An 18579-nucleotide genomic window follows, 5' to 3' on the forward strand; every position below is an offset into this window, starting at 1 on the left:
TTCTAGGTTTCTTAATTTGCTTGATACACAGCACATTATTCTTTTAAAGTGTCCTTCATTTTGCCGTTTCTTCTCTGAAATATACCAGGACGTTTGTGTCCTTAGGGAGTATATGGAAGGTGTGTTTGGACTTCACTGTTCTCCCTCGACGGAGGCCAGCCATTTTAGCATGGGCCCGAATGAGTTGTCCTCACTTTGCTGTGCTTCAGCTGTCCCCACAGGAGGACACACAAAAGAAGGGCTCAGATCACCCCCACCACTTGAGGGTCAACATGGTATTTTTAAGGGATGATGACCTGTTTTCCGGTCCGCTTGGGGTTGGGTTGGTTTTGCTTTGTTTTGTTTTACAGGGAAGGACACAGCAACAGTCCTGTAGTGGTGGTAGGGGGGCAGACCACCCCCAACCTGAGTTCTTAGGGTAGCGAGAACACACTGAAATGTATCACAGGAGGAGGTCTCTCCCAGCCCACCTAGCTTCAGTGAAGGGGGCATTTACATTATTTGAAAGTTTTGGGGGAAGACCATTTCCATCCAGGCTCTGAAGAGAGAGAGGGTGGACTCATTCAGCTCAGTAACCAGGAGTCACGGAGGGTTTGCTGTGGGTGAAGGGCTGGCAAGTGAGGGCACAGATTCCCTGGGGTTCAGAGAGCCTCCGAGGACGGGGGCCAGGCGCACAGAAGGGACGGGAAGTTGTAGAGGCTGAGACGCAAGGTTCAAATCGATTTCACCTGTGTGGTGCTTCTGTCAAGTGGCATCCACTGGAGAATCTAATCAAGAGGAAGCGGCAAAACAGGCCCTTGGAGGCACATCTGGAGAGCAGCTGGCCTGGACTCTAAAAATGACTCAGATCCGGGGAAGCACACCTCAGGGTTGGAGGGAAATAGACATTGCATCTTGTTGTGATGAACAGTGGTGGCTGGGCCTGTCGGTGGGCGCATAGCAGGGAACATCAGGAAAGGCCCTAAGTGGGGGACACGGCTGGGAGGGTGACCTGGGACAGCCGGAGTTCAGCATGGCTGCGGCGTGTAAATAGGTGTGCACACATACACACCCTCACACATATAGTCTGCAGTGGTATCTTTTGGGGTGGGGACATTGTTTGCAGCCTGGTTGGGACCCTGTTGAAAGTTTCAGGCAGCCTCATGGTGTCAGAGCACATTTAAGAGCAGAGAGCATTGTGCGGGGCAGGCTGAGCCTGGGCCGGGTGGGACTGGCGGGTTCTCTGCAAGCCCAGGCTGGGGGGCGGCTCTAGGACTGCCCCCCCCAGAATCCCCTCCCAGCTGTTCAGCTCTGCCTTCTCGCGTCTCGGTGGCAGAAATGTTTCACCGGAGCTTTTCTTCTTGGCAGGCCAAACTCAAGGAGATCAGCTTGTCCACGGTGAGATTCATGGAAGAGCTCGGGGAGGACCGGTTCGGAAAGGTCTACAAAGGGCATCTATTCGGCCCGGCGCCGGGCGAGCAGACCCAGGCCGTGGCTATCAAGACGCTGAAGGACAAAGCGGAGGGGCCGCTCCGGGAGGAGTTCCGGCACGAGGCCCTGCTGCGGGCACGGCTGCAGCACCCCAACATCGTCTGCCTGCTGGGCGTGGTGACCAAGGACCAGCCCCTCAGCATGATCTTTAGCTACTGCTCGCACGGCGACCTGCACGAGTTCCTGGTCATGCGCTCGCCGCACTCGGACGTGGGCAGCACAGACGACGACCGCACGGTGAAGTCCGCCCTGGAGCCCCCCGACTTCGTGCACGTGGTGGCACAGATTGCCGCGGGCATGGAGTACCTGTCCAGCCACCACGTGGTCCACAAGGACCTGGCCACCCGCAACGTGCTCGTGTACGACAAGCTGACCGTGAAGATCTCAGACTTGGGGCTCTTCCGCGAAGTGTACTCGGCCGACTACTACAAGCTGACGGGGAGCGCGCTCCTGCCCATCCGCTGGATGTCCCCCGAGGCCATCATGTACGGCAAGTTCTCTGTGGACTCGGACATCTGGTCCTACGGCGTGGTCCTGTGGGAGGTGTTCAGCTACGGCCTGCAGCCCTACTGCGGCCACTCCAACCAGGACGTGGTGGAGATGGTCCGGAGCCGGCAGGTGCTGCCCTGCCCCGACGACTGCCCCGCCTGGGTGTACGCGCTGATGATCGAGTGCTGGCACGAGTTCCCCAGCCGGCGGCCCCGCTTCAAGGACATCCACAGCCGGCTGCGGGCCTGGGGCAATCTGTCTACCTACAACAGCTCGGGGCAGACCTCAGGCGCCAGCAACGTCACGCAGACCAGCTCCCTGAGCACCAGCCCCGTCAGCAACGTCAGCAACACCCGCTACGGGGGCCCCAAGCAGAAGGCCCAGCCCTTCCCGCAGCCCCAGTTCATCCCCATGAAGGGCCAGATCAGACCCATGGTGCCCCCTCCCCAGCTCTACATCCCCGTCAACGGGTACCAGCCCGTGCCGGCCTACGGGGCCTACCTGCCCAACTTTTACCCGGTCCAGATCCCGATGCAGATGGCCCCGCAGCAGGTGCCCGCCCAGATGGTGCCCAAGCCTGGCTCCCACCACAGCGGCAGCGGCTCCACCAGCACGGGGTACGTCACCACTGCGCCCTCCAACACGTCCGTGGCAGACAGGGCAGCCCTGCTCTCGGAGGGCACTGAAGACACGCAGAATGTCCCGGAAGACGTGGCCCAGAGCCCCGTGCAGGAAGCAGAGGAGGAGGAGGACGGCTCCGTCCCCGAGACCGAGCTGCTAGGAGACAATGACACTCTGCAGATGGACGAGTCTGAGGTCCAGCTGGAAGCCTGAGGGCTGCAGGGCTGCAGGGCGCTTGGGGGGAGACTTGGGCCTCCCTGAGGAGCACGCCCCAGATACCAGTGGGCTGGAGTGCAGTCTCCTTGTCATCCTCTCGTGCACGGAGCAGCGCTGTGCCCACCTGCTTGGTTGGAGGGTCTTGTAGCCAATGGCTCCTGACAAGGCAGGGGTGGTAGGTAACCCAGCAGGACGCATGGTGACCCCCAGTGCCACCTACATTTCCCTGGAGGTCAGTCGGCCATGAGCAGTGCCTGTGCTCTGAAGGAAATTAGGTGGCATCTTCCCTCCATATTGCATAGGGATTGAATATTTCCAAACATTGGGAAAACAGGCCTGCAAAAAGGCAGTGAGGTGGGACCTCGGGCTTTGCAATGCCCAGCGACTGGGCTGCTGCGTGAGAATGGAGGAGGCTGCTTTTCTCTCTGCTACCCCCCCACCCCCTGCCCACCATTAACAGTCTCCCTTCAGCCACCAAAGATTAGTGGGAACAGGACGCGGCCGCCTGCCGCCTGTCAGAGTCTGATGAGAAAGGGGCTCCTGGAATGGGAGTTCCGTATTAAAACGAAATGTGCCTTAAAAGAAACCCACACAATTTTGTACCTTCTGTGAAATGATTTTAACTATCCTGCATGTGTATTTTGCCCAGTTTTCTGGAATTCAAGGGAAAGTGTTTTGGGGGTTTGAAATGTTACAAAGGAGGCAATATTGTACAGAGCACAGTATTGTTATTTTTTTTCTTTTTTTTTTTTTAGAATCCTGTACAGACCTTAAATGTAATTTATATGGTTTTTGTATGCCATTTTCATTGAAGAATTTTGAGCTTAAAATAATGACTTCGTAATTTAACTGTTTACGTTACCCACATTTGGATGCCGCCTGATTGTATTTTGGTTTGCTTGTGTTTGTACCGTATGTAAGCGAGGTCAGTTCATTTCAGAGCTCCTACGAGAGAAGGTGCACAGGCACACCACATCCGACACACGGGGTAGAGCACACTTGTGTAGCTCCCACACCTGGTGTATCCAGTAAAGCAAAACAGAAGGTTCGGTCTGCCCTCTGCAGGTCCTGAGGACATCAGGCAGCGGGAGGTGCTGGATGACGGAGGTGCCCAACGGTGATGATTTGCGCTGAGGGTTGGGGGCTCATCCAGGACCAGCGACTCCATTTGAATGTGGATATACCTTGACAGATAAATGATGGGAACAAGTTGCATTGCTTTTCTCGGTAAGGTCTGTGGCAGGGATTAGCCGAAGATGACGTGAAGATGGTCTTTTGTTTTAAACCTCTCTCCTCCTGAGGTCCCAGAGCCCCTGCCATTTTTAGACCTGGAGTCTGGCTCTTCCCAAGGCCCTGGAGCAGGGCTGGAGGGGGAGAGAGCGAAGGAGATTGGGCCTCCTTCACCACCTGCTCAGAGCTGCCTGCATCCCCTCGTTGGCTGGCAGCGTGGCCAGCTGAGTCCAGGTATACCTGGACCAGGGTCAACTGCGGGGTCAGTGGCTCCAGGGCTTCCAGTCAGGGGAGGGGCTGGGTGAGTCCTGGAGATGCTTCTGCCAGCCAGCCAATGGCCTTTGGCTGCCCCTCGGGCGGGTCCCTGTCTCCCAGCATGGCCTGGTTGGTTTTCCATGTTTAATAGAGTAGATCCACAACCCTGGGCCAGGCAAGACTCAGGTAGGAATTCACTTCACATCCGCAGGAATTGGTTCTTTTTTTTTTTTTTTTTTTTTGCGGTACGTGGGTCTCTCACTGCTGTGGCCTCTCCCGTTGCGGAGCACAGGCTCCGGATGCGCAGGCTCAGTGGCCATGGCTCACAGGCCTAGCCGCTCCGCGGCATGTGGGATCTTCCCGGACCGGGACACGAACCTGCGTCACCTGCATCGGCAGGCGGACTCCCAACCACTGTGACACCAGGGAAGCCCAGGCATGGGTTCTTTAGCCTGCATCAGAACATCTTGCAGGGCTTGTTGCAAAACGAGCAGTGCCCTCCCCGCTCCCAGGCAAGTCTGGGTTGGACCAAGAAAGTACATTTCTAACAAGAGCCCAGAGGGTCCTGATGGTGAAAGCCCCTTAAGCACAGCATCATTGGATCCTACCCCCTGGGTCTCCCTGGCTCTCCAGCACGTCAGGTCGTCTTGTACACCCCTTGCTCTTCTGCTTTAGCATAATGCTGCTGACAGGTAGAGCCCCACACACAAACAAATAAAAAGTCTCAGTGTATATCCTAAACTCAGGAGGGACTCTACCCTGCTCAGTAGAAGGAAGTAATGTGAATGACTGAGAGCCCCTCGGAGTCCCTCTACCAGCAAGTGTGGTCTGGATTGCATATTCAAAGAACTCAGGGTTACACGGAACTACTTCTCATTTCCACTGATCTGAAAGAGGAACTTCAGTTTATCTCTAATTTGGTACACCTGATGGTTTAACTGTTCAGTTGAGACCTAAGACTAAAAACTGGGAAATAGCCCTTTGGCTGCTCCCTCCGCAGATGCAGTCAGGGAGGTGGGCGGCCACTTCAGTTTCCCATCACTCAGCCCCGAGACTTGAACTTTGTGCTCGGGGCCACAGATAGAACCGCAGAATGAGCAGCAGAGATTCTGCAGAGAGACGCAGGGTTTTTTGGCAGAGTGGGGGAGAGGTTTTGATTTGGGGGATTTTTTGGCTAGAAATAGCATGTGTTTGTTATAGCTCATTCTAATTGTAAAATCTTGATGCATCTTTAGGAAGATTATTGAGCCTTTAAAGTTGATGCAGTTGAATAAAAGTGACTTAATTGGCATGTTCCAGAACAACTGATTTTAGAGCTAAGCCGCATGATTCAGATAAATGTCCCTCGTACCTTCTACCCAGCCGCATGCCTGTCCCTGTTTATACCCACAAGAGGGAGATTTTCACGCCTATTCAGTAAAGTCACCTAAGTGTAATTAGTTTTCATCAAGCCATACAAAGCCACAAACACCTTGTACACTCCTTATATTTTTTGGTATACAATACTTGTTGAAACAGTCTGTCAGAGCACTGACAAACTTTTCTCTGCTAATTTTAGGATATTTCACTCAATGTTACAGTTATATAACTCTTCCCACTACATCAAGACAAACCTCTTGGGTCTCTCAACAGGGAAACACTTGTTTAAAAGTGTTCGCTTTGGGTGAATTCCACCTCGCCATTCAGTGTTGGTAGCTACTTTCAGACAGTTTGTGAGTTTCTGACGGGAACACTGAAAATCTTTTTTGAGATGAACTTTTCAGGAGGAGGATGTGTCAAAGTAAACTTATGTCAGAGGACCCTCTCGCAACCTGGCTACTGGAAATCAACGTGACCTTTCCAAGATCAGACCTGTTCCTAGCTCACCTCCTTGTTTTCCTTCATCAGTCCCCAAAGTAGTAGAGACTATGTGTTTTTTGGCCTGGGACTTAGTGGGTGCTCAGTAATTAGCTTTTTTTTTTTTTTTTTGCCTGTTATGTACAAATTTATTTTCAAAGGGCCAAATTTCTTTTCTCACAGTAATACATTACCTATACCTTTAGCCACATTTATCAAATAAATAGATCTCTTCAGCATAATTGCTTTGAATTATACCTTAATTTAAAAATGTATACACAGTATAATTTACCCTTTTTAATGTACAGTTCAAGTTCTGACAAATACCTATGGTTGTAATTACCACCAGAAACAAGATACAGAACAGTTCCAAGCATAATTTCCTTTTAAATGTCAATTAATCAACAAGTATTTATTGACTACTGACGTGTCCAGTGGTTACTGGTCAGTCTTTGCAGATAGCAGTTTGCTGTGGATCACTGTCATCAAGGTGTTACTCCTCTTTACTTATTAGTAGACAACCAAGCTTCCTAATCCTCATGTCTCTCCCTGGCTCTCAAACAGTTCAAAGCTTGGGCTCAACACTGTCTTCCAGGATGACACCTTGCAGTTCTTCTTCACTCCACTGGACCAACATCCATTCATTTGCTCCCTTCACAGCCCTATGACAGGTCATATCTCTCAGTAATTAGCTTTTGAAATAAGAGTAATGTTTTCTTTAGGTGGAGGAGACCTGGATTTAGGCTACCTGACACTCACCCTGAGAAGAACATGAGCCTGAGTGTTAGGTGTTTACACTTAAGACAATAGATCTTTTGTAGCACTGTATTTCTTTTTCAGTTTTATTTCAATCGTTTAGTTATTGTATAGCTCATACATTCCTATAGTTCAGAGTCACAGTGGGAAGTTCCTCGCCCATCCCCAGCTATCCCACCTCCAAATGTATTACTGTGGATCCTCTCAGTTTTTTAATGCATATCTAAGAATACTTGCCAATGTGTTCTTATATTTATCCCATTTTTTAAACGTTAAGAGGTAACCTTCTCTACAAATTGCTTTCTGCTGTACTTTTTTTCACATAACTGTGTATCTTGGGGGGTCTTTGCTTGTCAGTGGATGGGAGCTTGTCTGCTGGAGGAGTTCTTTCCTAGCAGTGGCTCTGCGAGCAAGTGAGGGCAGGAGTTGTAAGGGGGCAGAGGTCACCACAGTGCCTGCCCACAGGGCTCTGGAGGGCTGCTGGGGTGAGGTGGACCAGGGGGGCTACAACCAGCACACGTGGCTCAGCTCTAATGTGTGTTATTTGAAAGACAGGGCAAGTCAACATTTTTAACTCATTAGTATGGTTTTTCCACTAATTTGTCCTGTTTATTCTCTTTCCCCGTCTGAAGTGCTGAGGTTTTAGTGGAAAATACTGCCCAGACAGAGCCGTAGACTCAAAACCAGGCCTTGTGTGTTGGAAGGTGTCGGGGAAATATGCAAGTACCCAGGGGAGAGATGGGGCCAAATAACCACTTCTTTGGAATTCCAGAAGGCAACTACAACCCCCGCCCCCTGCCCCAGGATGGCAGCTGCCACACACACACACACACACACACACACACACACACACACACCCTGGCCCAGGAGGCAGCTGCCACACACACACACACACCCTGGCCCAGGAGGCAACTGCCACACACACACACACACACACACACACACACACACCCTGGCCCAGGAGACAACTGCCACACACACACACAGACACAAACACACACACACCCTGGCCCAGGATGGCAAGTGCCACACACACACACACACACACATATGCACACACACACACCCTGGCCCAGGATGGCAAGTGCCACACACACACACATACACACACACATGCACACACACACACCCTGGCCCAGGATGGCAACTGCCACATACACACACACACACACACACACACACACACCCTGGCCCAGGAGGCAACTGCCACACACACACACACACACACACACACACCCTGGCCCAGGAGGCAACTGCCACACACACACACACACACACACACACACACCCTGGCCCAGGATGGCAACAACAACCCCCCCCATGGCAATTAAGACTCCTCCCACCCCAGGAGGACAACTCACCCCCCACCCCAACCCAGGTCATGACTGCATCCACCAGGGAGCTAAGTTCAGGTGATATTAACGAGAATTCAGGGGAGGGAGAGGCAGCCCGGCCCCTCCCTGTGCTCCTGCGGCCCCCATTTGTGACAGTTCCATGTTGAACAGGTTTAAACAGTCATCTTATTGTCAGTTTTTGCTGCATTTTATATTTTGATTGTCTCCTCACCATGGGATCTTGACTGGAAAACTGCACTAAAGCAGTTTGGGGGAAAGCTAGTCTAAACTAATAATGTAGAACCATAGGATTTTGTTAAGGAAATTCACCATTACTTTGAAATACGCAGAATAATCCAAATTAGTCTATAGGATCCCAAGGAAAAGACTGAAGAGACTAACATGCAAATTGCCTGAAAGGTGGGTTTTGTGTTCAGGAAGCATCCTCCTGCTAGCTGACTTCCAGTCTCAATTTGATGGCCAAATTTTCCCACAAATAATGCAAAGGTGTACTTTAGCCACAGCACTGAATTAGTCAGAGTCTGAACGATTTACAGGCTGGGAATAGCCAGGCATTCTAACCTGCAGATAGACCACCTGAAGGGCCAGCCATGGGTCCTTGCACGTCTGGCCACTATCTTGTTTCCAGTTTCTTATGCACTGCACCCTCATGCATCTAACCCCGGAAGACCCCCAGCATTTTGTAACAAGGAGTTACTTCTGGGCCCCAGAGAAGGCACTTTCCTTTCCTTCAGGTAGAGATCTTGGAGGTCACTTAGTCTCCACTGGTTATCTTAGAGAAGACTGAGCCACTGCTTTTTTTTTTTAGCAGCTTAACTGTGCTATAATTTACTTCCATAAAACTCACCCATCTGAAGTGTACAATTCAGTGATTTTTTTTTTAGTAAATTTGTGAAGTGCGTAGCCTTCACCCCAATCTAATTTTACAACATTTTCATCACTTCCTCAGCCCCGGGCAATCTGCTCTGTTTTCTGTCTGAATGGATTTGCTTTTTCTGGACATTTCATATAAGTGGAATTAGACAATATGTAGCATTTTGCTTCTGGCTTCTTTCACTTAGCAGAACGTTTTCGAGCTTCATCCAAGTTGTAGCATGCATCAGAAGCTCATTTTATTGCTGAATAGTATTCTGTTGTATGGATAAACCACGTTTTGCTTATCCATTCGTCCCTTGATAGATTTGGATTTTTTCATTTTGGGGCTATTATGAATAATGCTGCTATGAACATTGCATATGTTCATATGTGGACATATGTTTTCATTCTCTTGGGTAGAATCCTAGGAGTGAAATTGCTGGGTCATATGCAAAAATCATTGATCTCTTTAAGAAATTTCCAAACTATTTTCCAAAGTGGTTGCACCATTTTACCTTCTCCCCAGCAATGAATGAGGACTCCAGCTTCTCCACATGCTCTCCAACACTTGCTATCATGGGATTTGTTTTCATTAGAGCCATCAACTTTTAAGACTGTCAAAAGAAGACATTACTTACATGAAAAGATCGAGGTTGCAGACAAGTTCTGTGAATTGTTCATCAAATCTCACCAGATGACCTTCACTTAATTGTTCTTATAGCCATTCAACAAATATTTCTTGAACATGTACCATTAGCTAAATTCAGTGGTGAATGAGATAGGAAACACCATCCCCACTTCCTCAGGAGGAAGTTTATTAAACAAGAAACACTGTAATAACAGGCTAAGTCTTCCATGGGTAGCAGTATTTTCTGTGCAATGAGGCCTCGGGCAGAGCCCAGCTGTGTCAACTGATGAGGCTCACACAAGCATCACTAGATTGGGTCCCAGCATTTGCAGCTAACAACTGACAGAAATGCCTCCTATATCATGGGCACACTGGCAGGGTTGGTACCCACTGTCTTCTAGAGCTTGTGTGGCTGGAGTGTTTCTTTGGAGGCTTTACCTCCATCTGGAGATCTCAACATTTCCCGGGTCTCGGAACATGTTGGCAAGGCCATACCCTGGTGCCCAAGACCCCTTAGACCTGCCTGTGAACGTGGGTGGGGAAAAGTACATGTTCATTTTCACTAATCTCTAACTGAAATGTAGCATTTCCTCTTACTGTAAATGTAGGAAAAAACCCAAAGTTGTGTTCAGCGTGCTCATGGCTGCTCACCATGAGTTCTTTTCACATCACATTGCAAATGCCACATCACTACTCCAAGATGACACCCATTATGGGGCCTGCTGTGCTGCAAAATCTTGCTACCGAGTTCATAGAGAAGCACATATATTACAATTTTGTTTTTTTCAATATTTTGATAATTTCAATCTAGATGTTTTCTTCGTAATTTGAGTCTTTTATTTTCTGCATTAAACCCCTACATTCGGAGAAAGGACCCAAATGCCAAGGGGTCCATCTGTGATGCAGAAAGATAAGAAGAAGATGCCGTCTTTACGGCTTCTCTTCTAAGACAACCCAGTGCGTGCCTAGTGCCCCGCTCCTCCCAGGATGCAGTTCTTCTCTGGGTGGGAGGTGGAGGGATGCTGCCTGCAGACTGGGCCCCAGAGCCCGGGGGTCTCCCTGCTTGCACTCACTCATCAACACCCGCCTTTCCCACCTGCACCCCGGCTCCTCTGCTTTGGTCCAGGTGAGATGGAGCGGCGGTGGCAGGGTACTGTACCACCAACTGCCTTCCTACTTTCTCATGCTGTTTCAACAGTGCACATCAAGGACAAACAGCAACACAGAGAAGCAGGAACAATGTCTCCCTAGCCCAGTGGGAGCGCAAACTGGTTCTATGTTTTTTCAGAGTAAGTAGCAATATTGTTGCTTTTTCAAGTCTACAGGGGCTCACAGGCTCCTGCAACATAATAGCTGTTCTCTCCGAGCCCCCCAACATCCCTGGAGGGGGTGGAGGAGACTTGGGTTCCTGGAGGCTCCATCTGCCAGGCTAGTGTCTCACCAGGGAGAGAAACCACTTTTTTTCCTTTTTTTTTTTCAATTTTATTTATTTATTTGTTTATTTATTTTGGGCTGCGTTGGGTCTTCGTTGCTGCCCGCAGGCTTTCTCTAGTGGTGGCCAGTGGGGGCTACTCTTCGTTGCGGTGCGTGGGCTTCTCACTGCAGTAGCTTCTCTTGTGACAGAGCACAGGCTCTAGGTGCGCAGGCTTCGGTAGTTGCGGCACGTGAGCTCAGTAGTTGTGGCTCGAGGGCTCTAGAACGCAGGCTCGGTAGCTGTGGTGCCCGGGCTTAGTTGCTCCGCAGCATGTGGGATCTTCCCAAACCCTAACCTGTGTCCCCTGCATTGGCAGGCAGATTCTTAACCACTGTGCCACCAGGGAAGCCCTCCTTTTTACCTTCAGATAAATGTTCTTCAAATTTTGATTATTATCCCATAAGGGTAAATTTCTAGTTCCTTAAAATAGCTCTTTCAGTATGGATTTCCTTAGCATAAGAAATGTCACATTTCTTCCGGTCAACTGAAAAAAAACACACACACTCACACACACAACATGGGAGTTATGAGTTAAGTTTTATTTGGGGCAAAAAGAGGACAATAGCCCAGGAGACAGCATCCCAGAGAGCCCTGAGAAACTGCTCCAAAGAGGCAGGGGGGAAGGTCAGTGTTATATGAAGGGGGAGCACATGCAGTCAAGCACACATTTGGGGTGAGGCCTGGCGCTACTCAGGAGGAGCAGACGTCACCGTTAATGATTTTAGTGCTTTTCTGGAGACGAGGAGATGCAAGAATTGGGCTCATAAAATCTCCTGAAAACATCTAACTATCTGAAGACCTGTTCTGCCAGTTTTTCCCAGAGCACAGAGTGTCTCATTCCTGATCTCCACCCTGAACTCCTTTCAGGAAATGTTGAAGTTCAGCAGCTACAGTGGCTCATGATTTAATCCTTGTCGAGGTAGAGGGCAAGTGCCCATTTGTAGTCGGCTTTCCCTACAAAATACAATCTACCATGTTCACTTTATGAGGTACAGTGATCTGATAAGAGGTTGATGATGTAGGTTCTATAAATATGCATATTCATTGCATAGGTTGTACTCTCAATACATTTTATTAACTTGGGGGCATTTTTTGCCAAAATAGCATAAAAACCTGACATGGGCAAGAAAACTAGAGTGCTTATTAGAGAAGCTCTGCTTTTTGCTATACTGCAGTTAACACAGTTATTTAGAATAGCAGTTATGGATTTAGTTGTGGGTGAAACACTCTGTTGCAAATGCAAATGTGCAATGTTACTGATTGGGCCACGGAAATCACAAGGAGATACTTACTCTCCAAACTGATCCAAGGGGAGATCATTAGATTAATTTGTTGACAAATGCTGATGGAAGCCTGCTGTGCCCCTGCTGCAGGGATCACGCAGAGAACCATGTAGATAAACCCAGCAACAAACTACATTCTCTAACGTCTGTGATGCTCAGTTCTCTGACGAAAACACAGCATGGGGAGGGGAGATTCCTTGGCAGGAGTGGGTAGTTTAAGAAATCTGGTCTTTACTCACCAAATGTGCCTCTAAAAAATACTGTGACCAAGAATGATCTAAGTCTTCAAAGTTCCTTTTCTTGTGGCCAGCGATGGTTTTTTCATCCCCTTTAACTGGAAACAAAACCATGCAGGTATAGCAACATAGGCAGTCCCCTTATGCAAGAGAGAATAACGAAAAACAGAAATACACTCTCACTACTAAAAAATTGCATCCCTCTGGACAGTGTGAACTTCCAGTTCACGAGGTTAGCATCTCAGGATCATGGAGAGTGGGAGAAAGAAACAGGTGGAGAGTTATTTGATTTTTATGGGGACAAGAAGTCCATATTCCCCCACATGATTAGCTGTGCAAGAATGTTACGTCCTTCGAGCAGAACTCTGCGCCCCCCCAGGCCAGCTGAGCTGGGAGCAGGTTCCAGCCTGGGGGTGTCCTCACCCTCTCTCAGTCCTCAGCCCCCCCAAACAGAAGTGGTGCAACTCTGACAAATGCCACTAGAGGCCACTAGAAAATGAATTCTAATTAATAAATCCATTGAGATCCTTATCTCTCTTTGCCCAAACGTAATTTTAGTTCACAGTCAGAAAAAAGGGCAGGACAGCCGTTTGGTGCACCAATTTAAAGGGGGGGCATAAATCTAAATCTAAATCAATGGAGAAAATTGTGCCCCAGGTGCCTTCATTACCCACCTGCAAAGGCAGGGTCTCAGGAGGTCAAGTCTCAGGGCAGGGTTTTTCTCCTCTGTTTTATTCACTGCTGTGTCCTCAGCTAGAGTAGGTGGGGGGTGGAGGGGGGGTGCTGGGTGACTTTTAGGCTTTGCTGGGTAGGATCATAGAATGGAATCGCTGTAGACAGTAGAATGCAGATGAAGCCGTTTTCCCTATGATGCCCAGCATGGCCCTCGGTAAGGTGTCTAAAGACTTCTCTTCCCATCAAGTGTCAGGACAGACTGTAGTGAGGACCCAGAGCATTAATCTCATTTGTAACGTTTACTAAGAAGTCACTTAAGGATGTGTTCCAGCACACAGGGGGAGGAAATCAAGAGAAAGGATGACGTGGAAATTCGCAAGAAGGCCTCCTAAAATTCCTTTCCCAAATTTCATAATTCAAAGTGTCTGCTGTCTCCCCCGCACCATCCTTCCCTCCGTTCCTTCCCCTCCCCATTGGCTTTGAGTCTCTAAGGTGGCCTGATACCACACATGCACATGTGCACACACTCACGCATGTGCGCGTGCATCTCCATTCACCTCCAGGAATGTCATTCTTTGCCTAGTGACTGATTTTCTTTCTAAAAATCCTCATGGCAAATTTCTAGTGAGATTGTCCAACTCTAGATTTTTTTAGTACTAAGCTATTTCTAAATGCAATTATAAGAATGCAGAGAACACTCTCGTGCACAAAATTGTGACTGGCCACCATGCGTGGTGGAGAGAAGCCCTAGGTGAGTGGCTGCCTCACCATCCCCCGCAGGGCTCTTGTTGAGCTACATGATCTGTGTGTCCTCCCCCCCTTTTCTCTGGGTCCACTTTCCCTCGCCTCTCCAGTCTGGTCTATTCTGACACCCTTCTGCTTTCTTCTGATTGCCTTCTCACAATATCTATGCCTGCGGATGGAACCTGGGGAACAAATTTTCACATTTCACCAGAAACCCCTCTCTTCTTGACTTGAAGCACTGCCAAGTAATAAAGCTGTCCTTCACAAGGCTCCGTGGCCAGAGGTCTTGGTCAAGATCTGTGTGAATTCAAATGCACACGCATTGTTGAAACAAGACTAGGACAAAGGCCTTGAAATTAAAGTATTGAGATTTTCAAAGTGACCTCCCCACACCAAGGGAAAATGTCTATATTAGTCTTCAGTCTGATTAAAATGTAGAATGCCTGTATTGATATAGGAGATGGGGCGCATGTTGAATGCTGGCGTTCCTTCAGAAGTTATCCCCTCAGTGACTTATGTTGCTAAAAGGCAGGTGAGCATCCAAACACAGGCAGGAGTGTCCACTGTGTTCCTCGGGCAGTGATCCTCAGCCCACTCAGCCTTCCCCCCGGGAAGGTGAAGTGATTGTCTGAGGTCAAAAAGATTGAATAAAAACACAAAGAAAAAAAGACAGGGGTCACTGTGAATGTGAAATACAGTGGGAGTTAAGGCCAAAAGAACTCAAAGAGAAAATGAGGGGGTCCGTGGAAAATGTCAGGGAAGCCACAGATGTGTATACACCAGGCATGGCAGATAAATACACAGAACAACAAGTCCCAGGAATAAACAGCCGTTGTGGGAACAGTAAGTGCATCTTTTTCTTTTTCTTTCTTTTTTTTTTTTTTTTTGCGGTACGCGGGCCTCTCACTGTTGTGGCCTCTCCCGTTGTGGAGCACAGGCTCCGGACGCGCAGGCTCAGCGGCCATGGCTCACGGGTCCAGCCGCCCCGCGGCATGTGGGATCTTCCCGGACTGGGGCACGAACCCGTGTCCCCTGCATCGGCAGGCGGACTCTCAACCACTGCGCCACCAGGGAAGCCCGTAAATGCATCTTTTAGAAACTGAGAGAGCAAGTCAGAAAAACATAAGAAAACACAGGAGCATGTTAGTAGCGCAATCCCAAGCGTGAGGGAATAGACTTGAAAACTTTGTTCCCTATGCAATGTGTCATCTTAGGGCACATTGCAATGATCAATCCATGTGCTTGACAACAAAGTCAACCTGAATACAATTCCCAAAGGAGAGATGTCACAGGCTCTATTCTCTGACCATCTGACCACAAGCCCAGAAAGCTAAAGATGGCCATCATCTTCTGATGTCAAAGGCATTGAGAACTGACTTCGTTTCTTACCTGGTGAGAAAATCAGACTCACTGAGGCCTGGAACCCCACTGTCCATGGATATGCATTCTGCCACTGTGCCCTGCCGGTGGACCGCCCACGCCTGCATGTCTGCCTTCCCTGTGGGCACCATCATTTCACTGTTTATTGGCCTTTCCACAAGGAAGAAGGAATGAAGTTTTGAAACAATCATGCCCACAAAAATCTGGGTTTTTTCTTTCTTTTGTCAGAAGCAAGTTTGTAGCTATTGATTCCCACTGATTCCCCCACCCACAGCTTTAGTGATTGTAACATCCTGTAACAGAGCCACAGCAGCAGGTAGGATGGTCCCCAGGACACTCAAGAAAGCGTTTCGTTTCTTTCTGCCTCTATCACAGAAACAATCTGGTTAAGTAATAGGGAGAAGGGTGACCTAGGAGAGCCTTAAATACAGGCCTTCCTGGGTTTAAGAAAATCAGAGGCCAAGGAGCAAGTTTCCTCCCCTCCCTTTCTTGCACAAACGCTGGATCCTAAGGAAAGATTACTCTTAGGAATGAGGGGATGGGTCAAGTAAACATTGCCTTATGAAACATAAGTATCATCTATCTCTTTTTCCTGGTAACAAAATTTAATGGATATATTTTTAGTGTTGGATAGTTTGTCCAGCCCATGTTATGGAGCCCGTTTGGTAAAATTGCTCATAGCACATCATGCTCTTCAATATTTTTTTTTTCTCATGGAGAAACTAAATTACACTTGGGTTAAATCAGACTTTCTTTAAGGTTTTTTTTTTTGTTTTTTTTTTTTTGTGGTACGCGGGCCTCTCACTGCTGTGGCCTCTCCCGTTGCGGAGCGCAGGCTCCGGACGCGCAGGCCCAGCGGCCACGGCTCACGGGCCCAGCCGCTCCGCGGCATGTGGGATCCTCCCGGACCGGGGCACGAACCCGCGTCCCCTGCATCGACAGGCAGACTCTCAACCACTGCGCCACCAGGCAAGCCCTCTTTAAGTTTTTTTAAATTTACTTTTCTTCTTTCTACCCAGTGCCCTGCCTCCCCAGCCCCCCAACCAGGTATGGATTGGGCCCTGGACCAAAGAGTCAGGGTATCTACACCATTTTTACTAGGAAACTGATGAAATTGGGGTGGGGTAGAGAGACAGGAAAAGGGTGAGACAGGATGAGCTTCTGAGGAGAAACTGTTTTATTATCTCACCTCGCTCTCCCCAAAATCCGCACAGGGAGGCCATACCATTCCCACTTTGCAACGGGGGAAACTGAGGCCCCGGGGAATCAAACAACCCGAAGTGCAGGGTAGTAGGAAGCAGGTGTTTGAACCAGGGCCGTGACATGTGCCTGGGGAGTGGGAACAGTACCCATGGGGTGACATCCCCTGGGGTGACATCCGAGGGCCTGGGATGCCCACTGGAGACCTTCCCACAGGGAGGCGCAATCAGCGCCTGGGGTCATGGGGAGGGGGCGCCTGTGAAATGTTCTCAGGGCCAGGGGCCGCGTGGGGGGGCGCAGGACTCCTCTCGGGGGCGGCACCCCACCCCAACCCCGCACTGCAGGACCCACCCACTCGCCGGCCCGAGGGATGCTTGGCTGAAGGACCTCTTGGGGCTCCGAGACAGATCACGATGGCCCCCGGGGGGCGGCGGGGGGCGGCGGGGGTCTGTGCAGGGCGGGTCCCCAGGGAATGAGCCACACTCAGGGGTCCTTGGCCACAGAGATTCTGGCCAACTTATTTTCTCTCCGTCAGTTACTTAATATTAATTTAACTGGAAACCTATACAGGCCAGTCACCGGACGTGCGACCACCTCAGCCTCAACAACCACGTGACTGCAACTGCGTGGGAGACACGAACCCAGTCTCCCCCAGATTCAGGAGCAAAACAGGTGCGTGTGGGGTTGTAACTGCTCTCTGGCTGGCTGCTGGACAGCAGGCTAGAAGTGGAATAATCGGGTGAGATGTTTGGTTTTGGCAAGGTTGGGGTCACTGTTGACTGAGATGGGACGTCAGTGAGCTGGGGTTTGAAGTGTCATGTTCCGCTCCAGTCGCCCGGGACCCTCCTCCGCCTGTCCTTCCCCATCTGTGGTCCTAAGGACCCTCTGTATGGGGTCTGCCCAGCTGCAGAGCCACACCAGGTGCCACTGGGGTCCTGCCTTGGAGCTTCCCTGTCGCTGCAGAGCTGACCACACGTATGCAGCCCCTATGAGCAGGGACGTTACCACACGCTGGGAGGATACAGCGACTGGGGGAAATGGGTGCCGGCAGACCCATAGTTTGCATTCTCCCCTGCAGACAGATTCTTCTGAGGTCCTAGAGACGTGTCCTGAGACATATCTGCAGATATTCCCAACTGATTGGGCGTGGAGCCAGCAGCGCTAGCTCAGTCACTCGCGGTCTCATGCATGCTCTTCCTTCACCCCTGTCTCCATAGTGGCCTCCTGCTGTGTCTCCTAGGGACCCCAGTGTAGACACATGCCTGATGGGTATTCTGCTGGAGGTGTTGACTGAGGCAGTGAGACATTCAAGCTTGGAATTCAGGGGGAGATTCTGGGCTGGAAATATATATCTGGGAGCCAACAGCATACAGATGGCACCCCAAGCCATGACACTGGAGGGAGTGTAGATTAAAAATGGAAGAGACTGAGATGAGCCCTGGAGCACTCCATTGGTTAAGGGTCCCAGAGAAGAGGAGGAAAGTGTCATGAAGGTGGGAGAAGGACTGCTAGGATGACCGGGCCGAATCTGCTGCTGAGGCCCACCAGGCCTCTCACTGTGTGCAGTCTGTGAGGCCACCGCCAGAGGAGTTCTCCACGGATGTGTGGGTGGAGAGGCAGAGGGGTCAAGAGCAAACTGGAAGAAGTGAGGGACCTCGGCTGTGGGCAACGAGTCCTTTAAAAAACTCTCGCAGTCCACGGAGACAAGTTGTACGCTACTCTGATTCTCTTTTTTCTTTCAATAATCTATTTTTTCTTTCTGGATGCTTCTAAGATTTTTTCCCTTGTTCTTCTGATTCACCAATTTCCTCAGGCTAGAGCCATATGTATTGGTTTTCTACAGCTGCCAACACAAAGTACCACAGGCTGGGTTGGT

The 18579-nt window shown here is 49.8% G+C and overlaps 1 protein-coding gene across 1 annotated transcript in view; it reads left to right on the plus strand.

Annotated features, from left to right (window-relative positions):
• ROR2 (receptor tyrosine kinase like orphan receptor 2) overlaps nucleotides 1-2793 on the plus strand; it is a gene marked incomplete at both ends in the record, with an annotated part of 219748 nt that extends 216955 nt beyond the window's left edge. Inside the window, one exon of the mRNA XM_079706010.1 lies at nucleotides 1348-2793. Within this exon, the coding sequence (XP_079562136.1) occupies nucleotides 1348-2793 (1446 nt within the window). The remainder of the gene's footprint in view (nucleotides 1-1347) is intronic.
• Nucleotides 2794-18579: the final 15786 nt, after the last annotated feature.

The sequence above is a fragment of the Hyperoodon ampullatus genome, assembly GCF_949752795.1.
Source record: "Hyperoodon ampullatus genome assembly, chromosome: 6".
Lineage (NCBI taxonomy): Eukaryota > Metazoa > Chordata > Mammalia > Artiodactyla > Ziphiidae > Hyperoodon > Hyperoodon ampullatus.